This window comes from Callospermophilus lateralis, chromosome 4 (genome assembly GCF_048772815.1).
Source record: "Callospermophilus lateralis isolate mCalLat2 chromosome 4, mCalLat2.hap1, whole genome shotgun sequence".
NCBI lineage: Eukaryota > Metazoa > Chordata > Mammalia > Rodentia > Sciuridae > Callospermophilus > Callospermophilus lateralis.
In genome coordinates, this window is record NC_135308.1 from 161,378,817 (window position 1) to 161,389,511 (window position 10,695).

At 60.3% G+C, this 10,695-nt stretch overlaps 2 protein-coding genes and 1 non-coding gene across 8 annotated transcripts in view; 1 reads left to right on the forward strand and 2 right to left on the reverse strand.

Moving 5' to 3' along the window:
- The window catches only part of Poldip3 (DNA polymerase delta interacting protein 3), a 34,010-nt gene extending 32,032 nt beyond the window's left edge, over positions 1-1,978 (reverse strand). For all 5 annotated transcript variants that reach the window (XR_013091263.2, XR_013091262.2, XR_013091261.2 and 2 more), the window contains exon 1: positions 1,731-1,978. Coding sequence is in view for 1 of the 5 variants with exons in the window: in XM_076855344.2 (XP_076711459.2) it covers positions 1,731-1,789 (59 nt within the window). In the remaining 4 variants the exon portion in view is untranslated. The remainder of the gene's footprint in view (positions 1-1,730) is intronic.
- Positions 1,979-2,175: 197 nt separating this feature from the next.
- Positions 2,176-2,325, forward strand: LOC143398769 (U12 minor spliceosomal RNA). The gene has a single exon (XR_013091355.1). It is a non-coding gene; the product is annotated as a U12 minor spliceosomal RNA (small nuclear RNA).
- Positions 2,326-5,043: 2,718 nt separating this feature from the next.
- Positions 5,044-10,695, reverse strand: part of Cyb5r3 (cytochrome b5 reductase 3) — a 19,461-nt gene continuing 13,809 nt past the window's right edge. For both annotated transcript variants that reach the window (XM_076855352.2, XM_076855353.2), the window contains exons 8-9: positions 9,280-9,379; positions 5,044-5,981 (exon numbers count right to left, since the gene is read on the reverse strand). In XM_076855352.2, coding sequence (XP_076711467.2) covers positions 5,809-5,981; positions 9,280-9,379 — 273 coding nt within the window. In that variant the 3' untranslated portion in view covers positions 5,044-5,808. The remainder of the gene's footprint in view (positions 5,982-9,279; positions 9,380-10,695) is intronic.

Below are 10,695 nucleotides of genomic sequence, written 5' to 3' on the forward strand. Positions count from 1 at the left end.
TGCCTTGCATGTACAAGGCCCTGGGTTCAATACCCAGCACCACCAAAACAAGAAGAAAGAAGGAAGGAAAGAAAGAAAGAAAGAAAAGTACAGACTGAATAGATACTACAGAATTGAGAGGAGCAACTTCAGAGAGCTCAGGATCCCTCCCCCACCTCCCCCCGGGAAGGGGCTCACTCAGGAATTACTGAGGGAACTTCTAGATTCAGAAGCACCAGAGGATCCAGAACCAACTCCACATCAGTTATGTGAGGGGAAGACCTCGTTGACAAACATACTGCTTAGGTATTAAGAACCAGAATCCAAGTGAAAGTGCTAGCTGGTGAATCACAGGGTGGTGGCAGTAGCAGTTATAGTGGATATGCATGTGGAGGGTGTACATTTCAGGCAAGAACAAATTTAGGATGAATTTAGAGAATGAATTTAGAATGAATCGGGCATAACTTTCCTATGTTCATATATGAATACACGACCAGTGTAACTCCACCTGATGTTCAACCACAAGAATGGGATCCTAATTAGAGAAATTATACTCCATGAATGTATAATATGTTAAAATACATTCCACTGTCATGTATATCTAAAAATAACAAAGAAAAAGAGAGAATGAAATTCTGGCCAAAGACACAAGGAGTCATTGATAATAAACATCTGCCCAGGGAATGTATGTTTGAGAAAACAGTGATGTTTCTCAGCCTGACTATTTTACAGAGACGTTTAAATTTATTTAATGTGTACTGGAAAACTACTGGCCAAGGTCCCATTTCTTCATACAGGCAACCTTAGTTCACGCCAAGCTGGAAATGCCATAATATTAAGAGTCCTAGAGAAAAGTGCGGTGCGCAAGCTTGCAATTCATTTCCAGGACTCCTCCCCCAGCAGCTCCAGGACATCCCGAAGCCCGTCCCACCTGTTTTCTGCCCTTGCCTGAGGCCAACTGGGCAGCGGTGACAGGTGACAATGCTCACAGAGGCTCCGTAGCCTCAGGCCAGTCACTCCACCACTCCCAGCCTCGAGTTGCCCGTCGGTAAAATGGGGATGCCATTAACAGTTAGCAACCAGGGGCGCAGGCGCGCCCCTGAACCCCCACCACTCGGAGCACCGTCTGAGCCCAGGAGTTTTAAGGCCAGCCTGGGCGACACAGCGAGACGCCCGTCTCAAAAGAAAACGAAAAGGGTGGTCAGGGAGCAGGCGAGGCACTCCGTCTGTGGAAGCGCTTAGGAAACCTAAAATGCTGTGCAAGGGGGCGGCTGCATACAGGCGGCTGGGAGGGGACTCGGAGCTCCGGGCTGACCCAGCTCCGTATTCCGAGTCACTTCTCCGCTAAACTTCGGCTGTCCTAACTCGAGGTGGGTGGAGACAGCGGGCGGAGACAGCGCCGGGATCCCGCTGGACAGGGCCCCTGGCCGAGGAGGGGCGCGGCGCGGGGCCCCCGGGAACGCGGCCCTGCGGGGCTACCGCTCCCCACGCGCCGGGCTCCGACCCCGCAGCCGTCCCACCCGCCGTCCGGGGTCCGCCCGCCCGACGGCGCCGCCAGCCAGTGGGCGGCGGGGCGGCCGGGCCGGCGGCGGCGGCGGCGGCGGCGGCGGCGGCGCGGCCAATGAGGAGCGCGGTTGAAGCAAGGGGCGGGCGCAGCCGGCCCTCGCGTTGCTCCGGGACCGCTCCCTCCTCCGCCCTGAGCTCTGCTAGGCCGCAGACCCCGAGCTCCGAAGAGAGAAAAGGCCACTCACCGTCCCTTCGTCGCCGCTCCGCGCTTCCGTATCAGCTCGTCGAGGGAGATGTCCGCCATCTTGCGCCACCGAGCAAGCCAAGAGCAGCTTAGACGCCCTCAGCCCGTGAGCCCGCCCCTTCGGCCGCTACGCTGAGACGATCTGCTTCCGGTGTCCGTCCAACCAACTCTCGCGACAGTTCACACGAGGCAAGGACCGGAAGGGGCGTGGATACTCCCACCAGGCTTCGCGATGCGTACTCCTTATCTGCATAAAGAGGGTCTGAGCCCAGGGGGTCCGTTCTTTTTCCTGAATAAATGAAATTTAAAAGGTCATAAGAAATTAATAACAAGTAAAACAAACCTCAAAAGAATGAGGCTGTAACTTTAACGAGCAACTTTGTACTCACCATAGGTTTAATAAGAATAGAATCTGCTACCCAGGAAGTGTAGAGCTGCATTTCTTCATGCCTTAAACTTATGAGTAAGGAAAATAACGATTCGGGGTGACGCCCGAATCCTCACTGCAAATGTGAGACGAATTTTTGAGCGGGTAAAGGTTGCCCCTAAGGTGACCCGCCTACTTTGCGGGATGCCTGGGAGTCGCGATCTGCCCGTCCTCTATAAATTAAAAAAAGTACAGCTTTTTGAAAAGTTTCTATTTCTCAGTAGCTAGTGACGTTATCTTTCAGTGTGGGGAATTTTCTCTTCTTTGTAAATTTTTTTGTGTGTGTGTAGTAAGCCATAATGGTGATTAGTAGTGACAAGTACTGTCCTTGGAACAGGAGTTCCTCAGGTTCCCCTTGCTTTGAGGTTTTTTCATCGTGTAATGTTGGTTTGAGTGAAAGCTGCAATTCCATTGGTCGCAGGATTTTTTTTTTTTTTTTAATATATTTTTTTCAGTTTTCAGGGGACACAACATCTTTGTTTGTATGTGGTGCTGAGGATGCAACCTGGCCGCAGGGGCTGCTGGCATGCCAGGTGAGCGCGCTATGGCTTGAGCCACATCCCCAGCCCAGGATTTTCCCAAGCAAATCGCTCAAGTCTCTGGGCCTTTGCCCTCCTGTAAAATGGGACAAACAACGCTTGCCATTGGGCAGTTAATAGTCCAGTTCGTTACCGTTCCATACGTGCCAGGGATCCCCAGCGTCACGGATACAAAACACACGATTAGATCAAGTGGAGTTATGTCATTTGTGGGGGACAGGGATGGAAGCCACGCCTGTACCAGTAAGCTACACCCCCGGCCCTTGCATTTTGTACTCAAGGAAGTTAAGAGAAAGGGAGGCCCACTGTGGAACTCAGCGCTGGGGCCAGCTGGACCTCAGGGCCAGATGCAGGGGAACCTAGAGGGGTAAGGCCCTCTCTTGCCCTAACCTAGATAAGTTAAAGATTAAAATGGTACTTCCCCCCCCCCCCCCCGAAGCCAGTACAATGAATCATTAACTGTATCATTTAATTCTGGAATGGTTCTCTCCCCTGGGCTTTGGGACCTTCTTGGGGTCTTTCGTTGTCCAAAGACAAGGATCACCTGCACTTGGGGGTGGGGACTGAGGTGGGGCAGCCCAGGGGCACTTCGGGGTCCTCCCAAGAGCCCCTGCTTTCCTGGAGGGGAGAGTCCCTTTACACACCTCTGAGCCAGGGCCTTGGGTCTATCTGTGGACGCACAGGACTTTGGTGTGAACAAGCTGGAACCTCCAGCTGGGCAGCAGCCAGAATTCCACTCCAAGGTGTTTGGAAATTGGCCCTGTTGTCCCAGGAGTGCACTGCACATGTGGGGCTGGGAGTCCGCAGGGACCTTGCATCTGTGCAAACTGCTGTCCCTGTGGGGTTCTGCCTCCTGGGGCTTGGGCTCAGTGCTTGCTTAATGATATATGCGCGGTTTGGTGTAAATGATTCTTTATTGCTCTTTCATAAGGTAGTTGCAGCTTTGTGTGGATCTACTGAATTCCTTGCATAGGAAGGTGATACTGCCAGTGAGCTCTTTCCAGGGAACAGGGGCTGCTGAAACCGTTATTCTAAATGACCTCGGGCCTGGGAGGAAGGGGACTCAGCTCCGTGAGCGAACTGACCTAGTTCACTAATTGGTTCTGTTTTTGAGGTGCTGGGGATTGAACTTGGGGTCCGTAGGGCATGCTGGGTGAGAGTGGTCTATCACCCAGCCCCTCACCCTTTTGTGGATGGGGACACTGAGGCCAGGAGAACGGGTCCAATTCCTCTTGTGGACTCGGGCAAGACCAGTTGCAAATCCTGATATTCTGGCCGTTTTCTCATCCTCAGATGGGACAGGAATGAGACCTGGTGTGTGTCAAGTGCTCCAAATAGTCCCTGCACACAGTATGGGGAAGGGCCATGGGGGCCTGCAATTCCTAGGCAGAGTCATGGCCTTGCTCCTGTATGTGGCCAAGAACCAGGGACAGTATGAAAGAGGGGCCATACCTCTCACCCCCTTAAGATGGGCATTTCTTCCTGCTCCACTCCACTCCAGCCTCTCTGGCCCTCACCACTTCCTCTGCCCCAGGACCTTTGCACCTGCTGTTACCACTCTGTGGAACACCTGCCCCAGAGGAATCGGCTCCTTCCCTTCTTGGAGCTCATGTGCATCTCCTGGGAGGTTTCTGCAGCCCAGCTTTAAGAACATTCCTCCCCTGGGCCTTGACCTGTCTGCCTGAAGTCACCATCCTGCAAATGGTATGTCCTGTGGTGTGCAGTGTCCTTCCAGTGAGTGCCAGGACCAGGGAGCAGTAACAGGAAGGGGACCAAGTCGAGCCCCACACGTGGGCCCAGGTGTGAAGGACTGAGGGTGTGTGGCCGCCCTGGCCGCACAGGGCTTTGTGCTTCTGACCAGTCTCCAGCCTAGAGCCATTCAGGCCAGAGCCGGCCTCCCCAGGGGAGGGGGGGTGGGGTGACCCACCCCCTTCCTCAGGCTGTCGCCAGAAGGTGAAGGTCCCACTGGAGGCCCGGGGGTGAGAGAGGCCTGGGGGCCTTTCCACCAGCCAGGGAGGGACAAGGCTGAGCCCCTGGGGCCACACCCTGGCTGGACCTTCTTCCCAGATGCGGAGCAGGAGAGCTCAGTGGTGGGTGCTGGTGAGGAGGGTGGGGGGCCACCATTACTTCCAGTCGGTCAGCTGGAGACCAGCTGACCACCCAGCAAGTGCGTCATGATCACCTGGGCTTCGGTCAAGGGCCTGATGGGGGAAAGCTGGGGGACACTGAGGGAAGCCGCTGGTGGACAGGGGCCCAGTCAGCCATGGCCTCTGGCGGCCACGGCTCTTTCCTAACTGCCCACGGCTTAAGTCTATCCGCGGCAGAAACAGACCCGGCTGCGGCCAGAGTCGTCGGCATCAGCAGTTTTACTTCAGCTCTCAGCTGGGACAGCGGACAGCGGGAGGCCGGCACAGCCACAGGGGGAAGGCACCGTCACGGCAGCTGGGACAGGAGGCACCGGGGTCTCAGGTCTCAGCGGGGCAAGGCAGGCAGGCAGAGGCCAGGACAGAGGGACAGAGAAATGCCAGGTTCCCTGCGGGGTCACTGCTACCTGCAGAGCCCTCCCCACCAGGCCTGGTAGGGGGGCTGGGGCGGGGGGCAGCTTCTCACCCCTGCCACACCCTCCCAGGGCCTTTAGGTGTGACCTGACTCTGCTGCATGGGGGCCATGTCCCAGGGCCCTGGCTGGGACATTCTGGGTCACCTGCAGCTCTGGGCTGCCCTTTCCGTTTGTCACCTGGGGCTGCCAGGAGGGCTGGGTGGGGCGCAGGCAGGCAGCCTCGGCCTGTGGCCTTGCTGTGGGGGAACTGGGGGTGGGGGGACCAGGGGTAGACCAGGGGTGGCATCTCCGGTAAGAACCAGCTAGTGCCAGACGGGAAGCTGTTCCCAAGGTGGCCAGCAGTGGCCCACCTGAAACAGAACCTTGCTCCCAAAGGGCCCCTCAGGGGCCAGCTCAGCTGGTGACCACCAGGGCACGGGCAGGCCAGGCTGAACCCGGGGCCCCAGTGTGCGTTGGGGGTGGACGTGGGGGAACCGATGGGAAAGAATGGCGGTGGGGGGCAAGGACGGACGTGGAGAGTTCCTGGCGACGCGCGTGGGGCCAGCGCCCGGCCATCAGAAGGCGAAGCAGAGCTCCTTGGGGTGACCCACGCGCTCCAGGTTGGGCAGGCAGGCGTACTGGATCATGGGCGGGGGGCCACACATCAGCACCAGCGTCTCCTCCCCGGGAGGCGGCAGGTGGTCCCGGATCATCTCCTCGTTCACGAAGCCCTGGCTGTAGTCCCAGGCTGTGGGGCGAGAGACCAGGTGACTGCGGCTCGCTGACTACCCGCTGCCCCCACCTGGCTCCCGGGGCTCTGTGCCCCCCACCCTCTTCCTTTCCAGCAAACACAGGCTGCAGAGGGTGAGCAGCGGGCCCCACCCCAGCCCTAACACCTGTGGCTTTAGGCCCTGCCACCCAAGGGGCCAGGAGCCCTTCAGTGTTCCTCCCATTGCACTTCACAGTTTGCAAAGCCTCTTGCCTCCATCTGGCCTCTCTTGTGGCCCCCACAACCACCCGTGGGCTGACAGGGCAGGGCGTGCTGGCTCCACCTTATAGATGTGGACCTGTCGCTCAAGGTCATGCCAGGAGGAAGGGACAGTCGAGACACAAGCTGCAGGTCCCACGGTCCACGAGCCAGTGCCCTGCCCTGTGCAGGTCAGGGTGTGGTCCATGTCCTCCCACAGGTTCTGGCATGACTCCACCCCCTCAGGACATGGGCCCCTAGGAGCAGAGTCTCGTCCACCGGGTGTCCTGGGCCTGGCGGAATTTGTCCCCTGAAGCAGGGCCGCGGGCCTGCAACAGCTCAGCCCCAGCTGTCCATCACAGTCCATCCCTGTCCCGCAGACCCCCAGGCACACCATGTCCCCCGGGTCCCCTGGGTCTGGAGCGCCTTTTCATTCCTCCAAGTAACTGGCAACGCTGGGGAGGAGGCGGGTGCTCGACCCCCAGGGAAGAAGTAGACACCAATCTGCGTGCACCGTGGCCAGCAGGGGTGTGGCCATGGGCTGGCAGGGCTGTGAGGGAGATGGGGCCAGGTGGGGGCAGCGGGGAGGAAGAGGAGGCGGGCGTCACCCTGGCTGCAGCCCGCCAGGCACCCCACACGCCCCTGTGCCTCCGTCCCCACGTGTGGACTCTCAGTCCCTCCCGCCTGTCCCACAGGGTTCCACAGAGGTCCAGGCGGGAGGGGCTCCCTGCTGCTCCCCAGCCAGGAGGGCGCCCCAGGCCTGGAGCCGCAGGGCAGGTGCTGGTCACCAAGCTGCGCCCCAGCCCAGGCCTCATCTGAAATGCACCATTTTTTGAGATTTTTTTTCAGTGGAACAAACACCAGTTGGGACCAAAGGGCACCTGCGGCTGTGGCCTTCCCACACGACCGTGCCAAGCAGCTCAGCTCCAGGAGGTGCAGGGGCAGGCCAGCTGACGCACACCGCCCGCCTCGTGCCGTGGTGGGAGCCTGACCCCCGCCAGCCCCCAGTTCACCTGGAGGGGTGACACTCAGGCAACTCCTCCCGCGTGGCTTGGGAGGGGGACAGGGATGGCCAGAGAGTGCGGCAGCAGGGAGCAGGGCTGCACGCCCGCGGGGTGGCATAAGGAAGTGGCAGAACAGAGGGACGCTGGGTCACCAGCACCTGCCTTTGGTGCTCCTATCGGCGTGGCCCAGTGGAGCACTGGCTGGGACAGTGGCTTCCTGCCCCACGTCTCCCCGCCCTGAGCACCCAGGTTTGTTCTTTGCCCCCGGAAAGAACCTTCTCAAAGGCCAGGGCAGTGGGGTGCTGCAGATGCCTGGGGTGAGGGGCGCCGGCTGATGGGAGGCACCTGCCCAGATGCTGACCTGGGCCGGGAAGTCTACTGCCCTGGGCAAGGGGTCTTCTCCTGGACCCCGCGAGCCTCCCCTTGGCTGCTGGGAGACAGAGCGAGGCGCAGGCCGTGCGGCTCGTGGGCACCTCGGCGCATTGGTCCACCTCATTCCCGGCTCCGCTTCATAGCCCTGCCCTCGCTTCTCTTCCACCCCCTCGCACCTGCACCCCTGTGACTCCCTGTGTGACCCCCGAGCTTCCTGTCCCCCTCCTAGAACCGGGGGCACAGAGAACGTCTTCTCAGCTGGGCAGCAGACGCGGAAGGACTTTGTAAAAGGCCACCTGGGAGAAGCGCGTGCGCCAGACGTGAAATGTGTGGGCTGAAGACACGTGTCCCCTGCAGGAGGGGGACTTGGTGTCCTTTTCTTTACACACGGGCTGGAGGGGGTTCCTGGGGAAACCGCAGGGGGCCGCGCGGTCCTACATCTTCAGCTCCTGTTGGTCAGGCAGGAACAGATATCCCCATGACCCTAACTCCCCAGGAGGTGGCCCACATTGCCATATGCCACCAGCAGGGGTCAGCACTGGCCCTGCCTGGCTGGGGACTTTCCTTTGGGGGCTAAAGTTGGACCTACCCTTGGGGCACCATTAGTCACTGAAGCAAGAGGGGCCACCAGAGGCCCCCCCACGGCCCACCACAGCCCCCTGCCCCCCTACAGATAAGTAAGATAATGTTCCTTTTGTTACTGGAGAAAAAAATGCAGCTCCAGCTCCCAGGCCAGTGGCCCTGTGGACTCCCCAACAACCAGAGGAGGGTGTGGCAGGGAGGGGCTGGCTGGGAAGGGCTGACACCAGTCCAGCCAGAGGCCTGAGGACACAGCTGTCAATTCCCGGAATCCACCAGGCCCAGGCCTGGCTCAGTCTGGAAGGCCTAGAACCCAATTTGGTCATCCCAGAGGGCGCCAGTCCCCAGAGCCCGCTGCTGTGGACAGAGCCTACCGCAGCGGGCCCCGTGTGCCCCGTGCTGTGGAAGAGTCTGGGGGAACGGCCGCACTGCTCAGAGCAGGAGCGGAGCCAGCGCAGGAGGTGGACGTAGACCAGGAGGGGTGCTCAAGGAGGCGAGCAGAGGAGGGCCTGGAAAGGCCTGGCCACACAGGGCCGGACACTCCGTTACCACAGTGCCCTCGGGTCCGGCCAGCCTGGAGCCAGCACCACTGGCACTGCCCCCCAGGAAGCTGCGGCTGCTGCTCTCCTTCTAGCAACGGAGCGAGGTGTTTCTTGTACCCACACGTTTACCTACAGCAGGAAAGTGGCTAGCCTGGTTCCCAGAGGGCAGGTTTTGGGGTGGCCCTCATTCACCGCCTCCTACACGGTCAACAGCCTGCCCACCTGGACGGGCAGAACGGAGGTGGTCACATCAGCCAGGCCCGCTCCCAGGCTGGTGGTGGGAGGACAGTGGAGTACCGCCGCGGCCACCCCGCCTCCCAGCACCACCCCAGAGAGCAGCCTCCTCCGTCCAGAGGGGCAGCGGTGTGGCTGTAGGACTGGAGCTGAGACCTGGAACAGCTCCAGCCCCAGCTCTGGTGTTTCCTAGCTGTGCAACGTGGGGCACTCACTTCCCCTCTCTGAGCCCTCGTTCCTCATCTCAAGAGGGGCTCACACCACTGCCCTCTCACAGGGTCACTGGGACACCAAATGGGACGCACCAAGGGCCAGGGCAGCCACCCCCCTGGGGCCTCTCGCTCTCACCTTCAGGGGCTTTGTCCACCGTGTACCAGAGCTTGAAGCGGGCGGAATGTTCATTCCTCAGTTCCTCCAGCTCGGGCCGCAGCAGGATGTCCTTCTCCGTCTGCAAGGACAGGGCCACAGGGTGGGTAAGGGGACAGGGACCACCCTTGGAGACGCTCAGCCAGCGGCGGCCACCGCTCCCACACTGGGCAGACTTCCAGCAGGGCAGAGGGCACAGCCCACCAGAGTCCGAGGGACGCCTCGCCTGCCCCCACCGCCACCTAGGGAGACCCGAGCTGCTGCCAAGAGGGTCGTGGTGCACACACACGGGGCTGGGCAGCTTTTCAATGGCGAGGGGGCCACGCACACTACAAAGACAAGTGGCGAGACAGAAGCCAGAACCACAGGGGACACTCAACAGGACTCGGAACAGCTCAGGGATGGCCACCCCTCACCACGACCACCAGGGGCTACAGGAACACGCAGGAACCGTCCCCTTCAGATGGAGGCCTCGCTGCCCTCGGCCCTCCAGGCCAGCTTTGCTGGCCACACAGGGATCGGGGCTACACCCCGATCAGGAATGCGGACACCACCCGCCCCCAACCTGGCCCGTACCCTCTGCAGCAGCCCCCCAAGCAGATCCCAGGCTGCAGGCTTGGGTCCAGCATCACCCCCTCCAAGAGGCCCTCCAGGACTCCTCTGGGGGATCAGGGATCCCCTTCGAGATCCTCTTAACGGAGCCCCTGACCACAGGCCGATGCCCAGCGTCAGCAGGTCATTCAGAGACAGGGCTCCTCAGGTCAGTGTGCAGTGTCCCTGACCCTGACCTCATGGGACTCTGAGGAACAAGGCCCAGCAGCACTGCCAACCGGAGAGGGGCAAATAGTGCTGGGTGAAGGCAGGGTGGACACTCCCCAGCCGGGCAGCCCAGGGAGGGGGACTCTGACCTTCAGGTGCATGATCCACGGGGCCTGAACCCTTCAGCAAGGGGACCGACCAAGGCACTGAGGGACACAGGGCAGAGGGCAGAAAGAGGACCAGCATGTGATGTGCCTACTACTGCAGTGGGGTGCCCCTTGCTAACAAGGAACAGCCCACACTGTGGCCTTGCCCTTGTGGGACCCCACAGCTCCGGCTCCCCAGTGCTCTCAGGACCTCAGGTGGGAGGCACAGGCCCCTGCTGGCCCCGGCAGTGGGCGTCGACTATGTTCCCAGGCTGTAGGGGGGGGTGCACCTCCACCCATCCGCTACACAGAGCCTTCAGAGACCCCTCACGTGCCAGCCATCCCCCATCCAGAGCCATGTGGGACCCTGGGCAGCCTGTCCAGCCCCATCTCCTGGCGGTGGAAGCCAAGCTGGCACATTTGGGTGACGTCCACTGACCTGGTTGGCAAAGAGCAGGTGGCAGACAGTGTGGTCATCCGGGTCCTTCATGAT